This window comes from Vulpes lagopus, chromosome 10 (genome assembly GCF_018345385.1).
Source record: "Vulpes lagopus strain Blue_001 chromosome 10, ASM1834538v1, whole genome shotgun sequence".
In the NCBI taxonomy this organism is placed as follows: Eukaryota; Metazoa; Chordata; class Mammalia; order Carnivora; family Canidae; genus Vulpes; species Vulpes lagopus.
In genome coordinates, this window is record NC_054833.1 from 48596299 (window position 1) to 48621969 (window position 25671).

Below are 25671 nucleotides of genomic sequence, written 5' to 3' on the forward strand. Positions count from 1 at the left end.
GTACTTTCTACATTTACTAGGGACATTAAGAAGTGTGAGTGATCTAAGTTAATTTGGGGAATGGGTGGGCATGAGCCCAAGACTCTCGAGATAGAGAAGACATCTAGATTTGAGAAGGTAATCATTAGTATTGAATACTGCTGCCTTAAAAAAATGTTGACCAGAATTTATCATTATCTGGTCATTCTCATAAATAACAATTGATGCATTCACAGATACTCCTATTTTATTTTCTGAGCAAGTAGGGAAATATGATGAGTTTTATTTAGGTCAAAAAGATGAAGAGAAAAATGGAGTTCTGATTACTATTCATTATCAGGAGAATTTACCATCAGATACTTGTGGAATACACCATGCTCTCTACCCCGAACATACTTAGTAAAACATTTCCATCTTCAAATGGAGGGAAATCTCCTTAGAATCCTGTATATTTCAACAGTTACTGAGATTGCTTCCAATATAAAGATTGGAACACAGGAAAACAAGGAAATAGATTCCTCATCTTAATAAATTTGTAGTAAGGGACTACTCTATGGAAATAGTTAGGTTGTTAATTTGTTTTTTTTTTTTTCAGCCAGTTTACATTAGATTTATACTTTTAGATATTTATTAGAATAGACTAATACTATTGGAAATTGAGCATGAAAAATATGAAGAAGCACACTATGACTCGAGGACTAAATATAAAATTTTATTTAATACTAGTTTTAAGTATTTTGGAACTCATCCATTTATTTTTGTGGACATAAGTGTTTATGAGATTCCTGTCTACCTCCATAGTAAACAGTCTCATCAGAAAGCCTTGTAGGTACATAGAAAGACAAAAGTAACACTCGAGGGACCTGGCTGGCTCAGTCAGAAGAGCATCTGACTCTTATCTCCAGGGTCATGCATGAGTTCAAGCTCCAGGTGGGGTGTAGAAATTACTTAAATAAATAAAACTTTTAAAAAAATGAGGCTCAAAATAGAAAAGCTGAAGGGAACTTCATGGTAACATATCCATCCAGATACATATAAGACCAACAATATCCAGGGATCTTTAGTTAAAGGTATTAGATAAATTCAGAAGTCAATACTGCTCAAGTTCAGATTCTAGCTGCATTAGTTAAGCTGTTTGATTTTTGCCAAGTTACTTAGCTAAATCTGTCTATGGCTCCATTTCTCCATCTATAAAATGAGGTTAAACTAAATATGTGCAAAGTGTTTACCACAGTGACTGGCACATGGGAAGTTCTCAGTAAACACAAGCCAGTAGAACAGAAATGATTGTTTACACTTTCAGACGACTTTTTGGATTTTGTATCCAAAGGTGGATAATCTTGACACTTTATTGATCTAGGGAAAGAATCATTGCAATGACTTTCTTCCAGGGCAGTAAATGTCAAAAGTTCTCACCTGGTATCTGAAGTATCTGATATAGAGAGAGACCTGCATTAGGAAAAGAGAAATGAAAATATACCTTTCTTTCCAAAAGATTTATAGTTTCAGTTTTATATTTCCTAAATAGTTGCTATCAAAAAATAAGTTTTTTTAATGAGGAAATAAAAAGAAATAATATTTTATCTTCAGTTGAATCTGTGTCATTTTTAAAAATCTAAAGATTCGTAGCAACAGGATGAAAAATATTCAAATGAAACATAGAAAGACATCATTATGTCACAAGTCTCTTTCCTATTACACTTACATTAAGTGTGCCCTAGGGGAAGTATAAATGAAGCTTAGAATCTGGACTATCCTACATGTATAGTTCCTGCAGGATCCTTTTTCATTTTTTCATTTTATAAATCCTACTGAAGAGTTCTGGCTTTAATATTCCATGAAGGAGTTTTAGGAATACTGCCATATGAAGTATCTTTGATTTCATGTTACCTTTTACTGTTTCCACAAATGGTTCTGAATGGTAGGAAGTCTGCAGGTTTCCCTGAGCATTCTCCTTACCTTTCCCAGTGCCTTCATACTAAGTCTTGGGTCCATTATGAGCATTAAATCTGTGAATTTAGGTCAAGAGGTAATGGTGGTTTCAGTATCAGGTTCTAAGGGAAATTAGGTAGAGATTGCCAAAAAGCAATATTGTTGCCAACTTGAAGTAGATCACCTTCTGAGTCCTTGGAGATAAATAGTAAGTGTTAACTCCACTTAAGTATAGTACTTCCTGCCTCTTTTTTTTTCCAGTTTAGTTTAGGGTCTGTTTTTAGTCTATAGTTTTTTCATTTTAGCCAGAATGTAAGGGGAGATGATATAAACAAAATCTTTTTTTTTTTCGTGCCATAGAATCTTTAAGTATAAAGACTTCCAATCACGTCACCTAGGGACCATTTTACCCACTGCTCTGTTTGGCTGCCAGTCTCTTGTCTCTTTCTTCATCAATGGTGAGGCGGATACCCTTTCCACAGGGAAGAGAAATCCATGGTTTGTTGCCTTTGCCAGTAACAAAAATGTTGGAGAGTTGGGTGGCAAAGCTGTTGCCATTGGCATCTTTCACGTGAACTACATCAAAAGAACCAGGGTGTCTCTCTCGGTTGGTCGGTTGGTGATCACACCAATTCTTCCCAGGTTGGCACCTCCAGTCACCATACACAGATTACCAGTATCAAACTTGATGAAATCCTTTCCAGTCTGCAAATCAATCTGAATGGTGTCATTCACTTTAATGAGGGGATCAGGATAGCGGATGGTGCGAGCATCATGAGTCACCAGATGAGGGATTCCTTTTGTTCTCACAAAGATCTTTCTCACTTTGCACAACTTATACTTGGCCTCCTCAGGTGTAATCCGATGAACAGCAAAGCGACCCTTGGTGTCATAGATTAGATGGAAATTCTCCCCAGTCTTGTCAATGCTGATGACATCCATAAAACCAGCAGGGTAGGTGATACCAGTTCGGACTTTGCCATCAATCTTAATAAAACTCTGCATACAGATCTTCGTTACTTCATCCCCTGTTAGGGCATACTTAAGTCTGTTCCTTAGGAAAATGATGAGAGGAAGACATTCACTCAGCTTATGGGAGCCAGTAGATGGGCAAGAGGCAAACACACCGGTCAGTTTATCCAGCATCCAGTGCTTTGGAGCTGCTACACACTTCAGGTGCTTCTTGGGACCACGAGCTATGGTTGCGCTAGGCACGAAAAGATATAAACAAAATCTTAAGAAAGGAAACTTAAACTAAACTTTGCTTGTAAAGACTAGGAAATCTTGTAACCATTTAGTTGGAAATATATTAAAAATTCCTCTAATTAATTCTGGATAATAGATTTTAAGTGCATCTATCTCTCTTAATGTGAAAATTTTATAAATATTTTCATAAATAATGTGTATTTTAATCTTTTATTCAGCCACTCAACTATTTTTGGAGTAGGCAAGTTATAAATAATAAATTTTTTAGAACAGTAGATTTAAAATTAGATTTTTAATCCAGACTCAGTGTTCAACATAGAAAAATAAAGTAGGCAGTTCATGGCTGTTTGCTGCCCATAAATGTAAGCATGAGGCCTTATACACCAAATGTTCCAAAGGCCTTGTTGGGCCAAAGGTAGCCAAGCATCTTAACAGTTTCCTGTGGTAGGCACTGAAGTTACCAACAATGAATAAGACATTCTTTAACCATGATTACTGGAAACTGTCCTGTTATCACAAGTAAAGAAGCTCCCATAAAATTTAAGAAATAAAATAAGTGTTGTCTGGTTTGTACCTTTCTAGATACAACAACAACTTTAAGATAAAAAATAAAATTAAATTATGTGACATGTGGACAGCAAGCTGTGTGGATGAAGTGGGAGAAGGCAACACCAATGCCACGAAGTCCTTTGTCCTGGGCTGGCCCACAGTGAACTTTGTGGCCACTTTCAGGTAAGAACCATAGCTTCTCCTGTATTTACATGTATAACACTGTCAATGAGATAGTTTCTAGGATGGCAAGAAAAAGCTAATCAGATTTTGTTCTGATTTTTTAAAATATTTTATTCTGATTAAGTTATTCTGAAGTTAGTGACTCTTCTTTTGACATACCCCCAGTAAAGACACTTGAATACCTTTCACTTCTCCCCCGGAGTTTCTGATTCAAGTATGTGGAGAGTAATGGTAAATATTGAGAACCATGGAGGCATTTAGCTTGAATTGACCAGTAATTTTTACGGGGGCTCGGCTGAAACACCTACGGACTGTGGGAGAGGATTAGAGTGGTCAGAGCTCTAGGACCGCCCCTCTCCAGTCTCCCCATCCCTCATGTTCAAGTATTGTTTTACAGCGTGGGCTTTCGAGTTAGTCTTTTCAACCCACTGAAAGAAACTTCTCCTGAAAAATTTTATAAAATAGTTCAGTTAAGTTTGAATAACTGGTTTATATTCCAAATTTTCTTTTTTTAAAGATTTTTTATTTATTTATTTTAGAGAGAGAGCAAGCAGAGGGAGGAGCAGAGGGAGAGGGAAAGGGAGACTCCCAAGCTGACTCCCCACTAAGCGCAGAGGCCAATGCTGGGCTGAGTCTTACAATCCTGAGATCATGACCTGAGTCGAAATCAAGAGTCAGATGCTTAACTGACCAAGCCACCCAGGCACCTCCATACTCCCAGATTTTCTAAAGAAATAGTTTTTTTATGATAGAAATAAAATTAATGTCATGAAGTAATGGAGTGCCTGAACTGAACATCAGGTTCTTATTTGGCATAGAGATGTGACCATCAAAAGCAAATTTATGAATCAAGAAGTGAAAGCTAGTTTCCTAAGACTCGCCTCCTGACTGGGATGGGATTAGAGAAATCTCTGTATCTTATCCTGAACATGCTAAATTGGCTATTCTCAACTGAGCCACCTGAGGTGCCCCATACATGATGTCTTTAATTAAGGAGTTTCCATGAAACTTGTTTTAAGAAGAAGTAAATATATGGAAACAAGTTTTATATACATTGTATTCTTCAAAAAGTAGAGTACTTAAACCAAATGATTAAGGTTAACATCACGAATGATGCCATGTACCCCATAATAAAATGTGATGATAAGAGCAATTCACATTTGTGTTACTCTTCTTCAAAACCCAAACATGAGAGGAACCTCACACAAGCACAAAATGAGGGATATTCTATAGGTTAAATTGACAAGCATTCCTCCAGATTATCATGGTTAAAATAAACAAACAAAAAACAGGAAAAGATATAGCAATATAGACTGCCATAGACCAGTCACTAGGGAGACATGATAACTAAATGCAATGTGTGATCCAGGATTGGGTCCAAGAACAGAGAAAGTACATTAATGGAAAAACTGGCAAAATCTCTCATTCATTTGGGGAATATAAAAAATAGTGAAAGGGAATAAAGGCAAAAGGAGAGAAAATGAGTGGGAAATATCAGTGAGGATGACAGAACATGAGAGACACATAACTCCAGGAAACAAACAAGGGATGGTGGAAAGGGAGGTGGGCAAGGGGTTGGGGTGACTGGATGACAGGCACTGAGGAGGGCACTTGACAGGATGAGGACTGGGAAAATTGAACTCCAATAAAAAAATATACAAAAAAAAAAAAAACCTGGCAAAATCTGAAGAGTCAAGAATTTAGTTAATAGTAATGTACCAATATTGGTTTTGTGGTTTTACAGGTGTGCCATATAAGAGGATAACTTTAGGAAACTGAAAGGTGAGAGGCATCCAAGGACTCTCTACTATCTTAGTAACTTTCCTGAAAGTTTAATCTTCTTTCAAAACTAAAAGAGTATTTCAAGAAAAAAAAGCTGTGTTGGGCATCTGGATGGCTCAGTCAGTTAAGCTTCTGCCTCTATTTCAGGTCATGATCCCAGAGTCCTGGGATTGAGCCCCACATCAGGCTTCCTGCTCAGCGGGGAGTCTGCTTCTCCCTCAACCCCTCCCCTCTGCTTGTGATCTCTCTCTCTCTCAAATAAATAAAATCTTTTAAAAAAAAAGGTAAAAAGAAGAGTTCTGGCTCTGGTATGGTAGAGTGAGGTCTTAGCAGATTGACCACCCTACAGATAACAACTATAAACTCTGAGCAAAATACAAACAAGAACAACCACATAAGGGTTCTACAGAGTGAAGCTGGCATATTTGTGAGAGGAATTGAAACTTGGAAGGAGGCACCATCATTGGGTGAGTTTCCTGGGTTTGAGGCATTGGCCTAAGGGCAGGCTATAGTCATATCATGGATCAGGAACTAAACCTACAGAAGCCCCCAGTCTTTCTGGCCAAACCACAAGAGTACAGAGTCTGAGTCAGCCATAGCCACAGGGGAGTGAGGGAGGAAGTCTCATAAAGGAGGATGTCAGAGGTGGGAAATCTCAAATTCTGTATATGGACTGATTGGTGACATGCATGGAGCAGACTCAGAGCAACTTGAAGCTAAGGCTAAAAGAATTGGGCCAAGGTACTGTTAAGTCTAATGAAGTTAGGTATCTGTTAATGACAGTTGGAGTCTAATCAAGTGAGTTGACTGTTAATGACAAAAACATCACTGTTTTGCAAATATAACAGGACTCAGAGTCTCCAAAACAAAATATTCATAATATCCAGAGTATAATCTAAAATTTCTTGACATACAAAGAATCAGAAAAGGGAAAAGATAATCAGTAGAGGCCAATCCTAAATAAAAGAACTTTAAACCAACTTCTATAATTGTGCTCACTAGGTAAAAAGAAAAGCCAATTGAAATGAATGAAAAGATTTCTCAGCAGAGAAATAGAAAATTTTAAAAACAGCCAAGTGAAAATTTTAGAACTGAAAACTGCAATATCTTAAATATTTTATATCTACATATATAAATATCCCCTATGTAGCCTTAGTTTCAGAATGGAAATGAAAGAGGAAAGAGTCAGTGAATTTGAAGATACATGAATACAAACTGTCCAGTCTGAAGAATAGAGAAAACAGAGCTTCACATCAGGCTCCTTGCATGGAGCCTGCTTCTCCCTCTGCCTATGTCTCTGCCTCCCTCTCTCTCTGTGTCTCTCATGAATAAATAAATAAAATCTTTAAAAAAAAGAAAAGAAAAGAAAACAGACCTTTTTTTTAAAAAAAATTATGTTTTTATCTATTTGAGGTGGGGCAGAGAAAGAGGGAAAGAGAGAATCTTAAGCAAGCTCCACACTCAGCACAGACCCCAGTGCAGGGCTTGATCTCAGGATTCTGAGATCACAACCTGAGCTGAAATTAAGAGTCAGACACTTAACTGACTAAACCTCCCCCAGGTGCCTCCAAAACAGACATTTTTTAATTCAAAATGCATTGGACTTGTTAGAAAATACCAAAAGATACAATATACATGTAATTGGCACTCCAGAAGAGGAGAGAGAGGGAATGGATGGAGTATTTGGAGAAATACTAATTTGGAAATCTCCCAAGTTCAGTAAAGATGTAAATGTAGAGATTTAGTAAGCTCAGTGAATCCCAAACAGAAGTATGAAGAAAATTTCACCTGGTCATGTTATAGACAAACTGCTATAAGCCAAAGGTAAGAGAAAATCTTTTAAACATCCAGAGAAAAACAACACCTTGCATATAGGAGAACAAGAATTTGCATCACTGTGGCTTTTTCATCAGAAACTATGAAAATTTCAGAGGACAATGGAATGACATCTTTAAAGCATTGGAGGAAAAAAAAATAAAAAATAAAAAAATAAAGCATTGGAGGAGAAAACTTCCAACCTAGAATACTATATCCAGCAAAAATGCCCTTCAAAAATGAAAGTGAAAAAACTCTTTTTAACTCTAAGAACTTATTCCAGCAGAACTTTGCTACCAAAAAAAAAAAAAAAAGAAGGAAGGAAGGAAGGAAGGAAAGAAAAGAAAAGAAAAGAAAGAAAAGAAAAGAAAAGAAAAGAAAAGAAAAAAGAAAAGAAAAGAAAAGAAAGAAAAGAAAGAAAAGAAAAGAAAAGAAAAGAAAAAAAAAGACAAACACTGACAGAAATTTTTCAGCCTAAAGTGAAATTTTATCAAAAAGAAGCTTGGATCTTTAGGAAGGATTGAAGAACATCAGAAATGGTATATGTCAGTCAATATTAAGAAAAATCTAGGTCATGATCAGTTGAAAATACCATCAGTCTAGCAGCTTGAGAAGCAGGCTCTCCTAGCCAGACACTGTAATACTGCAAAGAAACCAAAAATGTAAAGACTAATATCTTTGAGATCTAAGACTGACAGCTGCCACTATAGTGAGAAGTTCCCAGCTATGTCAAGTTAAGGAGGAGCAAATCATAAATGTGAACTTCTCGTGCTTTCCCTTAGCACACAAATAGATTGTCACATCTAAGAAATGGCCAGAAGGAGTCCTAGAGCTCATATCTGATTCTCAGACTTGGGATCTCTGTCTGCCTGAAGAACAGACACTGCCTGAATAACAGTATCAAGATGCTCTTGATACTACAGATAACTACGCTACAAAATGAGAACATTGTTCCAAAGACATAGGAAGTGCTGAAATCTGATGGAACAGTCTATAAGAGGAATCAGAAGAATGAAATTTTTAACTTAATGTAGCAGGAATCTTATTCCATAAACTCAGAAAGGCAAGAAAAGTCTATTTATGGATGAAATGCAAACCCATGTTGAGCCTCCATGGTGCCAGCAGATCTCCGTGATGTCTTCTAAACAGGGGAAAGGCTCTGACCTTCAGTCTTTGGTAATCACTACTGACATTACCTTCTTCTGTGTCCTTTACATTCAGAGATGTTCTCTGATGCCTTGCCACCTGTAGGGTATGGGTATCTTTGCTGATACCCAGGGAGCAGGCCTCCCTGGTTGCTGCTCACAGTCATTGGCTGTGGGGTCTTTGTCTCTCCAGACGCACCTCAGCTGAACGAACATCGGGTTCCCTGCTCACTCTCAGGGTAACAGACCTTCCCAGTTTTGAGGGTCTCTTTCCAATCTGCCTTGCCTTTTCTCTTTCTTGAAAATATACTGCTTTCTCCTTCTCTTGCTCTTATCACACGAGCTTAGGTCTTGATGAAACTCTGAGATCGCCTTGATTTTGGAGTACTTTTGTTTTTAATTTGGTAAAGATGCCTGAGATTAAGAATCACTAAAGAAAGAGGAGTTCTAGATTCTTTTTGCAGAGAGTAGGAGAAAAGGTAAAACATAAGACTACATAAGTCAATCTCAGTGAGTTAACCTGACACACTTCATGAATCACTTAGTTTTGAAGTAATGTATGCTGTATATTAAACAGTGGAACATTGTGCAGCAATGAGGAGGAACAGACTAACACCACCTGCAGTGATATGGATAAGTCTCATGAATATAATGTTGAACGAAAGAAGCCAGATACAAAATAGTACATACTGTATGGTTACATTTATAATAAAACAATAACTATCCAGTTCTATTAGAAGTCAGGATAGTGGCAACTCATTGCCTGAAAAGGAACAAAAACCATTCTCTCAAGGTGATTTTCTATTTCATAATCTAAGTTTCAGTTACACATGGATGTGTTCAGTTTGTGAAAAGTGTTCAAGCTGTACATGTAAGCATTATACAATTTTTTCTGTGTATCATACATGTCAATAAAAAGTAAAAGTTAAAAAAAAATACAAAGTGTTTTAAAGGGGTAATTTTCTTTAGCTGCTTTGAAAAAACTGCACAGGTCCAAAGAAAACACCTATTTTTCAAGTTTTTTGCTAAATCAAGATTTGACACAAATGAACCTAGAAAATATTCTGTTCAAGAAGGGTGAATACACCAAAGTGTTCTAAGGAACAATGGAAGATGGAAATTGTACGGTCAGTGGTAAAGGAGATGTAGTGCACTTTCTAATGCCCAATCCTGGGAGATTCTATATAGAGAAAATTGGTAAGCAACAGAGTTAGAAACAGATTACAAATACTTAAGTGTATTTTTCTGTAACAAGAAAACAGCAAGGGTTTCCAGCTTCATTAAGAAGATTTGAAGTATGACTTTAAAAGCTAGTGAGTAACAAGACCATATAGAAATAAACACTGAATTACTTTTAAGTTTAAGAATTAAATGTAGCAGTAGCTTCAGAAAAATTATTAATAATGATTTAGTCGTAAATGAATTGGTCTAAGAAGATTGTAATAATTAAGAATAGGTTTTCTGTGAAATAATTTACTCAGTTAAAATCCTGCTATATGTATAAATGTTTCTTTTCCTTACAAGAAACTGGTTTCTGGGCCAAGATGTTTTTATTAATATGCCAAATTTCTCTTTAATCTCAAATTGAGCATACTCTCTGTTTGTATGGTACTTAAAGCCACAAAAACACTCTGAGACAATTAGCCCAGTTTTTCAGATATGGAAGCAAGCTTAGAGATGTGAAGTGATCCACTCATCATCACGAAGCTTGCATGTGTTTTTGAAACCAGGTGTTTAGACTCCAGATCAAATATTCATTCCACCATGAGAGCTATACTTATAAAAGAGCCATAAAGTAAGAAAATGGCCCTATCTTAGATCCATTCAGGAGGTTTTAACAGAACTATACTTGACCATATAGTTTTTCCTATTGGAGATTTTCCCCCTGCAGATTCCCCAGAGCTCAGTTAGACCAGAGTTGCCATGGCATGCGGCTGCCTCTTAACAGGCTGTTGATATTTTGTCTGGATTGACAGTCTCAGATATGTTAGCATAAATGCGTTACATGTTTAATTTTTCTCTCCTATTTTCTTTGATTGCAGTTCTCCAGAACAAAAGGACAAATGGCTCTCTCTCCTTCAGAGGTATTTTTTTCAATGTACATATTCTTTATCTTTAACCTGTAGTTTAAAAGAATTAAATTCTTCTCTGCAGAATTATGCCCCCAAACTATTATTCATCTTTTCCTTAGTAGAAATTATTCATTTATCCTCAAAATAAATTACTGTTTGAACTGTACACTGGCTACTACTTGCTGTAAACAATGTTCTCTTCATTACATGTATCCCTTACTTTCTAGGAAAGAGAACATGGAGGCCTAGTTATAGCATTCTAGACAGAAATTAGTCAATAATCTCTCCTACCTCCATGTCTCCAACCCAGCATTTGGAGCAGTTTCCTCAGAGCATGTACTAAGTTTCTGTATATGGAAGGTTTCCTGCCAATCACCTCAAAGATCAATTATTAACTCACCTTTGAGTGTACAGACTAACTGGTCAATTTAGGTTCATGTCTTATTTCCATAACCCTTTCTTCCTTCCTCCCCTCACTGCCTTCCTAAGGGAAGACTCATGCTCTACCCAGAGCTAAATGAGAAGTAAAAAATCACTGTCTTGGTTTGGCGTAATAAAGTATCCTATCTGCTCCTGTACTGTCTCCTGTCCAGAGAAGGTAGGGAACTTGGAAGATGAAACACCACTCAGAGGTGCCTAAAGCGGACTGTGGTGCTCAGACCTCACTCCAAGTGGGTCCGCCACTCTTTTTTGTGCCCATACACCTCATGTCCTGAGAATTTTTTTAATCCTCTTCCAACATAATATATAATCAGATTTTGCTGAGTCTTTCCATCTGCCTTTTAAAACGTAGCATACAAGTATATTGAAAATATTAGCAAAATAGATTGATTTTCAAAGAAACCATTAGCAAAATCCATCTGACTCAGTGTTGTTTTGGGTTGTTGTTGCATTTGATTAGATACATCAATCTAGAGAAAGAGAAGGACTACCCGAAGAGCATTCCCCTCAAAATCTTCGCCAAGGACATTGGGAATTGTGCCTATGTAAGTGAATTAAATTCCAAGCCCCTGTGTAAAGCAGAGCACGATGGATGAAAAGACAGACAGGCAGGCAGACAGATATGTGGCTGTGTATGTGCTGTGGAAGGCAGGCATTTAGAAATACCATTGTGGGAAAATGCATTTTGCTGGATGTATGTATGTCTTTGTAAATGTGAAAAGTAAACTCTAGAGAAAATGAAGCAAGAGAAACTCATATTAACTACAGTATCTCACATTTACACTTGGAAAGAATATTGCTTGTCAGATGTCTCTTTCTTCCCTCTGGCATTAATGTTTCTCTGGATCCTTTCAATAGCAGCTGTAGTGGCTCGTAGTAAAGTCATTTTCACAAGGATATATTTCCTATTAGTATTAAGCAATTTTAATTCCAACTTGTCACTTCCTAAGTAGAAGGTGGTTTTATTTTTTTAAAATTTTTTAAAATTTATTTATGATAGTCACACAGAGAGAGAGAGAGAGAGGCAGAGACATAGGCAGAGGGAGAAGCAGGCTCCATGCACCAGGAGCCCAACATGGGATTCGATCCTGGGTCTCCAGGATCGCGCCCTGGGCCAAAGGCAGGTGCCAAACCGCTGCGCTACCCAGGGATCCCAGAAGGTGGTTTTAGATAGTTCTTCATTCTCTGAGTTCTTAGGGATTGACTCCCTTGAGTTAATGAAATGGATGAGCTAGGAGAGATGACATTTTTAAGGCATCAGCATGTTACTACCTCACAATTTTTATCATACTGGTCAAATTAAAATTAAACCCACTTAGCCCTAGTTATTATTTATAATTTGATGACCGGAAAAATAGAATAAATGCCAAGGATGTCATCAGTGATGAACAAAATGAAAACTTATGGATATTTTTATGATACTATGCATTGCCATACTTTACAACAGCTCTGGTTCACACAGGAAAACGATGTAGTACAAAACAGTATGTTTTGGTCAAAAGCAAAAGTTACACAGAAGTTCTGACATGAGTGCCAGATGTCACTGCTTGAGGGAAATACTCAAATTTTTATGGTTTGAAACTACAAAGATCTATTGTTGCAAAGTAGCAAAAAACAAACAAAAACCTACCTCTGTTTTTCTGCCAGCTTTGATTCAGTTGTTGTAATTGGGTTATAATTAGGATTTTCATGGAAAATCCCTTGAATTTTTTTTTTTTAACATTTTCAGTGTATGGAAAGCTTGTGCTTGAGAAAGGACCAGAGTCCCACTGTCTTTGAAAGAGAAAACAAGAGATGTGGTTAGGTTAAGTGCTGTTTTTATCACTAGTACCCTGGTTAACCCAACAATGATATGACACCCTGTCCTTGGCTCTCTGACGTTGCTTCATAGCAAGAGTCTCCTTTCAGGAGGCCCTGCTTCCAGAAAGAGTGATGCCCCCCAAAATAGAAATGTTGGTATGGAAAGCATTCTTGGCCTTTAGTTAATATACAACCTGTCAGTGAATTCTGCTAACGTGGAAAAAAGAAAGCCACATTTTCATTTTTGTCTGTTTGTTTTCTTTGTTTACTAACCAAAGAGGACTGTCTGCTGAAATTCATTTGTTTCGTCTGCCAGAAAAGCATACAAGGAAAAACACACAGCCTATAATTACTGTTTTGAATGAATGTATCAAATATTAAGAAAAATCATTATCTTAGAAACCAGGTACATTGGGAGATAGTATTACAGGATAGATTCTTCACTTTACAAAAGACTTCATGAGAGAATTTCTTTAAAATTTAATTTAAGGATAGGTTTTCAGACTTAAAAGAATAAAAAGCAGATGCCTTTCATAAAATTATATCTCAAGTTAAAGCCCAGTGTAAAACATCTATCTACTCTGGTAGAAGACAAACACTGGGATGGGTGTTCTAAGCCCTGCCTGTTGGGTTCTGAGACACTTTTACATAATCTTTGGAGTTCAAGAGCACAATTTGAAATCAATTAACAACTTTAAGAGGTAATTTGTCATGTCAAGTAATCGGCTCATAGAGAAAAAAATGCTATAATGGAAGGATAAGTGGTGGATTATCAGCAGATTTCACTTAATGTTATTTTTGTATCATTTTTCTTTTTATATCATTTTGTTTCTGCTTACACTACTTATTTATACCATTTAAACCCTACCAGGCACACAGCCCTAATTGCTGATTCACCTGATGATTATAGTATATAAAACCTGTGTGCATAGTAAATATTTCTTTTTTGATAGCATAGCATTGTCTTACATTTAAATGTCTTGGAACTCAGTGAACTCTATATAGATATCTCAAAATTATTTTAATTCCTTTTCTGTTTGTTGCAAACTATTTTTTTAAATATTTTATTTATTCATTCATGACAGAGAGGCAGAGACACAGGCAGAGAGAGAAGCAGGCTCTCTGCAGGGAGCCCGATGTGGGACTTGATCCCGGGATTCCAGGATCACGCCCTGGGCCAAAGGCAGGCGCTAAACCGCTGAAGCACCCAGGGATCCCCAAACTGTCTATTTTTAAGTAGTAATTTCTAAATGTAGTTTAAGCACAGAGCTATCAGAGATCTCCTATTTAATAGCAGAGTTGGCAGTAGACTTGAGCTTTCTAAAATTCTCAATCCTGTTTGCCTGACTCATTGGTTCTAAGGTGTCTGCAGATTTCAACACTGAAAATCTCAGTAGCCACAGTGTTTGACATAGTGCTCAATACATAGTGGTTTTTAAAAATTCTAAACTTTCAATGTCTTTTTGTAGCCTGTTTTTATTCTGATTTAACCTCAACTTTTTACCATGGAAAGAAATGACTGTGAAACACACACTGTGAAAACAGTCCTCAGGAAGAAGTAGAAGGTGATCATCCAGTGCTCTCCCTTTTTTATTACACTTTGCATTATAGAAATATAATTATGAAGATGTTATAGGGGACCAACTTCACTAGATTTGGTGGGAGTGGGGTTGTTGGAAAGGTAGCCCATGTACTCTCATATGTAGTTAATCTTCTTGTTTCTTGCTTAAGGTCTCATATTTTGCGTGCTACATATTCTTTATATTAAGAAATACAGATGTTTTATCAAAAGGCATAAGATATAATGGAATGAAAGTAAATTATCGTCAAGGGTATGTTGTTCCACTTAAGTCATATGCTTTATGCTGTTAACACTTGAAATCAAAATTTGCTTTTAGGTAATCATTTCATAACAATTATCTATTCAAACTATATTTCTTATTTTTTTTCTGCAGTCTAAAACTATAACGGTAACAAATTCAGATACAGCAAATGAAGTTATCAACATGTCACTACCAATGCTAGGGATAACTGTAAGTTACTCTACTAAATATTCTTAATTAAAAACAAACTTTGATACTTTAGAGTCATATAAATATTACCCCTTTTATCATAAGATGGCTTATTATTAGTGATACCAAATTCTTGGTTTTTAGTCCCAAAAATGGAGAAAAAAAGGACAGTAAAGCTTATTAGATGCTACTCTTCTACTGACATTGTAAGACCTATGTGAACTAGAAAGTGTAATAAAATAAGGCTATAGTTTTAGAATGATGATAATGTATTTTTTATTGTATATGCTATATACATATACTATATGGGGGGGGAGGTTCTTGGTGTAAGATTCTAATGAGAATGTTCTAAACTCCTTCCCACTTGTCACTCTATGACTGCTCTTCTCTTTCCCTATCTCCTTTTCTGATTCTTCTCCTTCACCTAATTGTTTTCCTATTATCCCAAGATTTCATCAGTTTTAAGATGATAAATTCTGAGGGATTTGCTCTGTAGTAGAATTTATATATGAAGAACACATAACTAACATCCATATGCTATAGATCCAGGAGATGAGATGGCTGGTACCTCTAATGGTTTGGTAAATTAAAAAACAAGCTTTGAATTCAACTGTGGAGTTAAAGAGCTTTAGTGTGCATACCACATTTCCCCCCCATTTTGCATTTAGCTTCTTCTTCCTTCTGTTTTGTTGGGAAAAGGTGAGTTCTTGAAATTTTATTAAGTTCAAATTTTATTAATGGAAAAGATTGGCATATTTGAAGATGAGGTAGGAAGAACACTGGAAAGTTCTCCTTATTTCCTCCCTACTAGTAAATAAACACCACATGGTGGGCCTCATATTAACAGGAATAACCTTCTGAGGGTTGGAAGCTAAAGGAAGCACTCAAATAACACCATTTTTTGAGTAAGGTTCTCTGTAAATGTGAAAAGTATTACTCCGATGTAACATAGCAGATGTTTAGATATGCTGCAGTCTCATAAGTTGTATTTAGATTTACTTGTACACAGTGTTATCAGTAGCCCTTAAGTAAGTACTCAGAGAAATCAGACTTCAGAGTAAGAAATCTGATTTTTTTTTAAGAAATCTAGCTTCTTTTAGCTAAATTTAATAATACATTTAAGGTATAATTAGATTTATATACACTGATAAAAGAGGCACTTCTGCATTGATTTCTAAGCTTATGTGTTTATATCTTGAAAGAAAGTAAGTAGTTTGAGGAAAAGGAAGGGAGATTAATGACATGACTCGTTTATGCTTTTCCTATGAAAGAGTGATCCATCTCCTGAGACCAAAAATATTTCTATTCATTATAATTAAGAATTGAGGCTATTTGGTTATACTGTTCTATTCTAATGGATTATTATAGTTTTCAGACATGACCAAAAATAAATGATTTTCATTAGATTGCTTGCACTCCCTATTTGCAATAAAATTTTTTGAGTCAAGGTTGGGGAAAGAAGTGACAGTGTAGGGGAGGGAGCCAGAGGTTACTCTCCACAGCCAGGACCTTCCATTATAAGGTCAGGACCATGATTTTTCATCAAAAAATAAAGGCAAGAATATTGAATATTGCCAATTAAAACATTTTTCTTTATCCTCTCCTAGATGATGCAGCAAAGTCTACATAATTTAGTATTACTTTTTTGAAGTGAAATTTTTAGTATTGCTGGGCTGTAATTCTGCTGGTGAACAATCTCATTGTTTTCTATGACTGGGCATATTCTCTAGACTGAATTATTGTCCCGTCTGTCCCCAGGACTGGACTTGCCCAAAATAAAATCAGTGTAGACTGTGCCAGCTACCTATCTCCTCAGAGCCTCTTGGTCATTCTCTTTTCTGCCCAGAAATAGCTGCATAAGTAATTAGCCTTTGAGATTTTACTTTTTCATCAGACACAGCAGTGTTTTGGCTTTCTGGATAACAAGGTGTCTTTGCACAGGCCTGTTGGAGATTAAGTCCAGTATTCTTTGAGAAGTCCAGAGATATAGCAGAAGTCAGGATTCTAAAGAAGAGATTAACCTTATAGAAAACCAGGACATTCTTTCTGTTTTGTAAAGAGGCTTATAATTTTATGTTCTGTGGGCTACCTGTCATCATGAGGGCCTGTTTCCATTGCAGTCTGTGGATCCCCTGTCATCACTAGGGAAAAAGAGCAGGGCTCCTGAGTCCTCTGCTAAGGATGAGACAAGGGAAGATAGGTTGTAGCAATCAGCATTGCCATCTTTAAAAACCATATCCACCCCCATGAACCTAAATAGTGTTTATATTGTCCTACTTTTTCACAAAACATAATAATGCAAAAAATAAAAAAGTGTCCTTAGTCAATTACCAAACATGAAAGAATTATTATTATTATTATTATTATTATTATTATTATTATTTATTATTACTTCTTTTATCCCCAAGGGGTCTGAGAGAGATTACCAATTATGGGTCAATTCTGGCAAAGAAGAGGCACCATACCCACTTATTGGTAAGTTTCTTCAAAAATCTAAGATGGAGTTGTATTTTAATTATGACTAAATGTCTCAGAGAATTGGTCATGTGGTCCTAAATGTAAATACCATCAAATATTAAATCTCATATTTATTCATTCGATACATACCTATCAACCATTTCCTAAGTGCTAGGCAAATAACTGTCTCTTCACTCAAGCAACTAATGGTAGAGTTAGTTGGGAAGAGAAATGTAAATTTCCCTTTTTGCTCTTTTACCTTAAAAATAGAGGTATTTTGCAAACCTTTTTAAATTTTTTTTCTATAAAAAAACAATATGTACTGGTATTCCTTTTCCCTGCATATTTATTTTTCACATTCAAGTCTTGAATTTCCTGTTCCCTTTTCTTCATATTACATTGCCTCTGTAAGATTATCTATAATCCCGTCATACATCTTAATTGATTTAATGCATATTCAAAACCTGCCCAAGGCATCAGAATGAAAATGAGATTAACCCATTTAGAGTCCTTAAAAATATTCACTGAAGTTATCACTTCAAAACTGCTATTTCTCTAGACAGATTTCCCAGAATTTGTTTTAAGGAATTATTGGTTAAATAGATTGCATCTCACCTTGTTTAAATCATTCAGCTAAATAATACTTCTTGATCAGTAAGGTCACTCCATGTGGTTAATAGAAATACAGCAATTAAAATAAGGGACAGTATCTGTAGTAGATCTTGAGGTGATGACAGTAATAATGATGAAGATGATGATTTCTGCTAACAATTTTTAAATGCTCACCATCAGCCATGTACTGTGAAAAGCATACTATATGCGATATCTCATGTAATCCTTTCATTTACGTGAGAGATCACTACTCTGTAATTCAGGATGTTTCAAGTGATCTGAGTAATCAGAAACCAAACTGTTCATAAAATATGTATTCTCAGACTTAAAATATATATTTTATATATGTCATGCACATGTTGGAGGCCAAAATTCACTGCATTTCTGGTTTCTTTTTTAAGTTGTCATTTTTGTGAAAACCAAGTGAGCAACCAAGTTGTGATTAAAATCAAATGCTCAGGGGCACCTGGGTGGCTCAGTGGTTGAACGTCTGCCTTTGGCTCAGGGAGTAATCCCAGGGGTCCTAGGGTCTGCCTTTGGCTCAGGAAGTGATCCCAGGGGCCCTAGGGTCGGGTCCTGTATTTGGCTCCCTGCAGGGAACCTGCTTCTCCCTCTGCCTGTGTCTCTGTCTCTCTCTCTCTGTGTCTCTCATGAATAAATAAATAAAATGTTTAAAAAAATAAAATAAAAGCAAATACTTAAAATAATTGTTTTCATAAAATAATTAAAATTCTTTAGGTGGTAGCTTTTGAGCTTAAAGCAGCTTCAAACTTCACTGTTAATTCTCACTGAAAAAAGAAAATAACCATGGGACATGATTTAGCAAGAATTCTCCACTGTATATTTCAGTGTGCCTTGGAAACTTCAATTGTAGTTTAGCTGCTGGCTATTTTTTTTTTTTTTTTTTGGCCCTTAATCCCTGGAAGCAGCTGTAATCCTCGATATTATTGGAACATTGATATTGTATACTTATGCTAGATGGAAAGGAAAAGGAAGAGTTCAGAGTTAGATTCAGTGATAAATTAGGAATAGAACTTATTTAAAAAAAAAAAGAAGAGAACTTATTCTCTATATTTAAAAAGGCAAATCTACAGCACAGTGGTACTTGAAGCTGTAAGTTAAGAAAATGCAATCACTGAAAAAACTAAAGAGCAAAAAGTCTTGTTGCAGTTAAATGTCCAGAGTTTAGTTTTTGTAGTTCGCAGATTCCTTTTTGAATCCTGTTTCTGTGTTTCTAATGCCCTGCAGTCTTCCTTCTGATTATTGCCTGTGAACACACCCTCAGAGGGCAACAGTGGGAGGGAAGCATAAATCAAACAAACTAGTCCTGATGTAACTCCGATTATATAACTGATAAGAAGTAATGAAATATCTTTTTCAGACACATGTCTTGTGTTGAATTATAGCAGTAATAGTGATGCTCAAAATACATAGTTCTTTGCCCTTACTATTTAGATACTAACCATTAAAGTTTACTTATTTGATCCTTATCACTGTGTGATAAGTAGGGTAAATATCTTAAACCGTGAATTTAAGGCTGAGAGATGTCAAGGATTTGCTGAAGATTTACAGATACAGTTAGTGTCAAAGGAGAACTCAAATACCTTTAAATAGTCTTGGATGCAAACATAGGAAAAATCAGCATCCTGCAGCTCACAAACTAATCTGTGCACTCCAAAGAAAATACTCTCTAAAGTTGTTTTTTCCTTTTTGCTTTTTTCTGCCCTCCTCCCACCACCTGCTTAAAACTACTTTGATAGGGCCACCTGCATTATGCAGTAGTCTCCAAGTCTAAGAGCATGCATAGTGATCATTCAGTTGACAAAAGGATTCTTTATTCCAGAAGTCCCAGCAGCAAATTGCAGTGCATTCTAGTAGATAGCACACATGCTCATGGTGCCTGTCAGCCAAAGGTCTACATTGAGATTTTTCTCTGTGTAGGGCACGAATATCCCTATGGAATTAAAATGAGCCATCTTCGAGACACGATGGTCCTGACACAGGGGTCAAAAGGCTCCAGCGCACCGTCCAGCCTTCAGGAGTCCCTCCTCACGGAGCAGCTGCCTAGGGAGGCACAGTGTCAGTTCATCCTGAAGCCCAGCCGCCTGGCTGCAGCCCAGCAACTAAGTGGTAAGTTGCTTCTCCACCTTTGTGGAGACTTTGTTTAGCAAAAGTTTTTATTCTTAAAAACAAAGTTAGTACAAAGACAAAGGCCCAAACTTCTAGCCCGTTGAGATATTTTTTCTTTTTAACTTCCTAAGTGTTTTGAAGGAAAATATGGATAATTTTATAAATCAGCAGTAGGTGTGATGGACTTGGAATCAGCAGCAAGTAGCAGCACCGTCCATTCCTTGCCTCTTCAGTATTCTTTCCCCTTTAGCCTTATGCTCACCGCAGCGTCCAAGGCCCTGTGCCATACCACAGACCCGTCAAAGGCCTTTTCTGTACTGTGACACATTGTCACACTATGTGTTCCTCAGCCTGTGGATGATGGGTGTCAGGAGACTGTGATGGGTCTTGTACGGATAAGTGTGTGAAAACTAAGATATTTCCACAGAAATGTCTCCTTGGTCTACTAATCTAATCTGAATTCCCTGTGAATCTAGCCATTGCTTGTTCCCACCCATAATAAAGATTCTAGAATGATAAAAATGATACTCAACAATAAGAGGACCATTATTTACCCTAACTCAAATTTGAGCTTTAAGCCCTCAGTCTGAAGGTGAGATTGCGTAGGGAACAGAATAAAATGTGTCATACAGGCTTAAATGTGAGTGGGGTAGCAGAAAACTGATGTTGCAACCTTTGTCAGTTCGAACCTGCTGGGGGATCCGATGAACATAGCAGCTCTTTTCATCTGCATTCCTCCATGCAGGCACACTCCCACCTGTCACTCAGTGGTGATAACCTAGCCTCAGACTTTATAGTTCACTGAAGTCCTCCACTCAGGATTGTAACACAGCTATAGAAGCTGTACATGCACCAGTCAGCTTCTCTCTTAGGATGGCAGACTGAGTCCTGGGGACTCCAAGCCTGTTTCCTCACATCTTTGGGCCATTCTGTAGGGGTATGATAGACACATTATAGTTTTGCATCCACTAATATGTGGGCTCTGTGAAGGCAGGTACTTTGGTATGTCTTGTTCACCACTATATTCCCAGCACCTGGAACAGTGCTTGGCATATATAAGTAAGTACTCAATAAATGTTTGTCAAATGAATTTATTTATTAATAGGTATGCTGTTATTGTTCTTTAAAGATATAAATGGAACGTTGCCTTTATAACTAAGCTGAGGAGAGTATCTTACTCTTCTCCCTGTATATTCAGTTTTTTAAAACTATTTCTCTGTGTCCCTTGTCAATTTTAAGTAATTTGACCAATAACTAGGAGTCAGAAATCCTAAGGGTTTTACCCAATTTTGCCAATGACTTGCACTCTCTGTTTATTAATCCTGATTCTCCCTCTTGGAAGTTAGGATAATAGTGGTCGCAGCTATAAGGTGATTCATAGTAAATAGGATCAGGGATGAAGTAATCACAGACCAGTGGTGCCAACATAGCTGGGCATCAGAATCACCTATTACAGGTGAACCAGTTCTGTGTTATTTTAACACATAAGATTTTGATGAATAGCTGTTTTGGAAACCACTAATTTAAATCAGGGATCAGCAGACTTTTTCTGTAAAGGGTCAGATGCTAAACTTTGCATGTCAAAAAACAAAATCAAGGAAATTATGTAGGTACTTATATGACAAAAGAGAAAACAAGTTTCCACTCATTTTTTTATTGATGATGTTTAATATATAGTAATTGAGTATAATTTCATGTAATACAGGTCTAGTAATAAGATGAATTAAATTATTCTGGGGGAATAACATATTTCTTAATTGGAGTACTAAGTTAATAATTGAATGCAAAATGTTCTGATCTGTAATAAGATTTTATATGTTTTATCATCTTTGAAAATATCTTTTCACATAGATAGGTAGTGCCAAATACTGATTTCATTCTAAAAGCATATAGTTTTAGTTGAGCATATTCCCCTCTTCTGAGACATTTGTCGAATTTGTTATTCTTTTGATATTTGCCTTTTAGCACGTCATTGCACATTAATCACTTACTTTTGAAAATTAGAAGCTCCTTGATTACACATTTAAAGGATCTTGAAATATGGAAATTTCCTTTGTACTTGCATTGAGGGTTAAATACCCCTGGAACTATACTCTGAGCTCAGAAAATATATCTGCTACAAATTTAAGAATGGAGATCTTGGTTCTTTTAACTTTTCACAGCATTGAGAAGTGTAAAAACAGCTCAACGTTGTCAGTTGTGATTAAATGTCACTTGTCTCAAAATGAAACTTTCAAAAGTTTTATATGTAAGCATTTTTTGCCTTGTAATTTAGGTTAAATTCATTAAGAAACATCATCAAATTTGCAATAAAAACTAATTTCCAAAGCCATTCACCACTAGGAAAATTTTTCTCATTCATAAAAATTTCAGTCTCAGTTATAAGTTCAAAAATCACTGTACAGCTTTATCCCTGCTAAGCCATTCAGATGCCATGTAATAGCATGCAGGCTACTCACAGAAATTCACAGAAATGGCAGTAGGTAAGCCCAGTGGATGAAGTTTACTGTTGACACTGCTGATGCAGTAACACCTGATAGATGCATATATTTCCCACACAATACTACTGATGAATAACATAATGAACAACCATTATAGGCAGTAAACACTGCATTTTCATGAGCTTTGTAAATTTGTCAAATTACATCTTTTTCTGCTCCACACACTTTTACCACCAAAGCAGATTGCACTTTAGGTTGTAGTGAAGTATTCTAAATTTCTTAAATTCTTTGAAAATATTCTCACCTAGAGTTGTCCCATGCAAGTCTATTCAAGGCTAATAACTCAGTCACTTCAAACAAAGCACTGACTTCTTGAATAAACAACTGAGCAGTATTAGTAGCATCTGCCAACTATTCAAGAACCAAGGATAGTGGCCCGAAATAATTTGTCCTGTTTTTTAGTTTCTTATTGCTGGGAATGTCAACTATTCAAGGAGCTGTTCTCACCATAAGGCTACTGGTGTTTTGTTTGTAGAGAGGACTTTACTGATTCAATTTCCTTATGAGTAATTGGTCTGTTTAGATTTTCTACTTCTTCCATTTTTCAGGTTTATAAGGTTGTATATTTCTAGGAATTTATTCATTTCTCCTACATTGTCCAGTGTGTTGGTGTATAATTATTCATAGTAGTCTCTTACTATCTTTTATATTTCTGTAGTATCAGCTGTATTGTCTCCTCTTTCCTTTCTGATTTTATTTGAGCCTTCTTTTTCTCAGTGAGCCAGCTAAAGATTTGTCAATTTTCTTTATCTTTTCAAAGAAGCAGCTCTTGTTTTCATTGATTTTTCACTTATTACTTTAGTCTCTGTTTCATTTATTGCTGCTCTGATCTTTGCAATTTCCTTCCTTCTACTAACTTTGGGCTTTGTTTATTCTTCTTTTTCTAGTTCCTTGAAGTGTAAATTTAGGTGGTTTATTTCAGATTTTTCTCATTTCGTGGGATGGGCATTTATTTATATGAACTTTTCCTCTTACAATTAACTGCTTTTGCTGTGTCCCTTAAGATTTAGTATGTGGTATTTACATTTTTATTTGTGTCAAGGTATTTTTTATTTTGATTTAATTTTTTTGGCCCATGAGCTTTTCAGTAGTTGTTTAATCTCCACATATTTTCCAGTTTTCTTTTTGTAATGGATTTCTAGTTTCCAACCATTATAGTCAGAAAACATACTTGATATGACTTCACCTTCTTAAATTTGTTAAAACTACTTTTGTGGCCTAATGTATGATCTCTCTTGGAGAATTTTTCCATTTGCACTTGAGAAGAATGTATATTCTGTTCTGTTTGGGTGGATGTATGGTACTGTATGTATGGTAAGTCCATCTTACCATATGGTAAGTCCATCTAGTCTAGCATGTCATTTAAGGCCAATATTTCCTTATTGATTTTTTTTGGTCTGAATGATCTATCCATTGATATAAGTGCAGTATCACAGTCCTCTACTATTATTATATTGTCATCTATTTAATTCCTTTATGTCTGTTAGTATTTGCTTTATATATTTATGTACTCCTATTTTGGATGTATAAATATTTACAAACATTATATCCTTTTGTGGATTGACCTCTTTATCATTATGTGTGATGCCCTTCTTTGCCTCTTATTACAGACTCTGCTTTACAGTCTATTTTGTCCAGTGTGATATAAGTATAGCTTCTTCTTTGCCTCTTATTACAGACTCTGCTTTACAGTCTGTTTTATCCAGTGTGTTATAAGTATAGCTTCTCCAGCTGTCTTTTGGTTTCCCATTTGCATGGAATATCTTTTTCTGTCTCTTCATTTTCAGTCTATGTATGTCCTTAAATCTGAAGTCAGTCTCTCAGAGGTAGCATATGGATGAGTCATGAAGTTTTTGTTGCTCCATTCAGCCACATTATGTTTTCCATTCTAATTGGAGTTTTTAGTCCATTTATATTTAAAGTAATTACTCATAGGTATGTGCTTATTGTCATTTTGTTCTTTTTTTCTGGCAGTTTTATAGTTCCTCTGTTCCTTCTTTTCAGGTTCTCTTCCTTTGTAGTTTGATGATTTTTTTTAGTGGTATGCTTTGATTAATTTCTCATTTATCTTTTGTGTATCTTCTCTGGGTTTTTGTTTGGCTGTTACCATGAAGCATACATAAAACAAATTTATAACATTCCTACTTTAAATTGATACTAAGTTTGGACACTTTCTGAAGCTCCCCATTTTTATTCTACCCCTGCTGTGTTTCACATTTTTGATGTCACATTTTACATCAAATTTTCACCAAGTGTAACCCTTAACTAATTATCGTAGTTATTTATTTTTACTACTTTTGTCTTTTAACCTTTATACTAACTTTATAAGTGATCAATCCATTATCTTATTATATGTTTACCATTACCATTGAGAGTTATATTTTTATATGTTACTAATTAGTTATCACTAATAAGTGCCCTTTTTTTCATCTTAAAGAAGTCCCTTTAACATTTCTTGTAAGGCTGGTTTAGTAATGATAAACTCCTTTAGCTCTTGCTTTCCTGGAAACTTTATTTCTTCTTTAATTCTGAATGATAACTTTGCTATGTAGCATATTCTCCTTTGGAAATTTTTTTCCTTCAGCACTTCAAATATATCATGTTACTCCTTCTAGGCTGCAGAGTTTTACTAAAAGATCAAATAGTCTTATGGGGGTTCCCTTGCATGTAACAAGTGGCTTTTCTCTTGATGCTTTTTTTTTTAAGATTTTATTTATTTATTCATGAGAGACACAGAGAGAGAGAGAGAGAGAGAGAGAGAGAGAGAGGCGGAGATATAGGCAGAGGGAGAAGTGCTCCATGCAGGGAGCCCAATGTGGGACTCGATCCCTGGACTCCAGGATCATGCCCTGAGCTGAAAGCAGACCCTCAACTGCAGAGCCACCCAGGCATCCCACTCTCTTGATGCTTTTAAGATTCTTTCTAGTCTTTAACTTTTAGCATTTTAAGTTTAATGTGTCTTGGTATGGGTCTTTTTGGATTCATCTTATCTGGAACTCTCAGGAATTCCTGGATCTAGATGTCTCTTTCTTTCCACAGCTTAAGGGAAGTTTTC

At 36.0% G+C, this 25671-nt stretch overlaps 2 protein-coding genes across 5 annotated transcripts in view; one reads left to right on the plus strand and one right to left on the minus strand.

The window, feature by feature from the left end:
• Positions 1-25671, plus strand: part of ARHGAP20 (Rho GTPase activating protein 20) — a 132811-nt gene that overhangs the window by 85675 nt on the left and 21465 nt on the right. For all 4 annotated transcript variants that reach the window (XM_041771693.1, XM_041771692.1, XM_041771695.1 and 1 more), the window contains exons 4-9: positions 3700-3849; positions 10634-10675; positions 11565-11649; positions 14860-14937; positions 17325-17391; positions 19927-20115. In XM_041771693.1, coding sequence (XP_041627627.1) covers positions 3700-3849; positions 10634-10675; positions 11565-11649; positions 14860-14937; positions 17325-17391; positions 19927-20115 — 611 coding nt within the window. The remainder of the gene's footprint in view (positions 1-3699; positions 3850-10633; positions 10676-11564; positions 11650-14859; positions 14938-17324; positions 17392-19926; positions 20116-25671) is intronic.
• Positions 2282-3607, minus strand: LOC121499829 (40S ribosomal protein S4, X isoform-like). The gene is given in 3 exon segments (XM_041771028.1): positions 2282-2524; positions 2527-3118; positions 3579-3607. Coding segments are annotated over 3 exon segments (828 nt in total). The 3' UTR covers positions 2282-2317.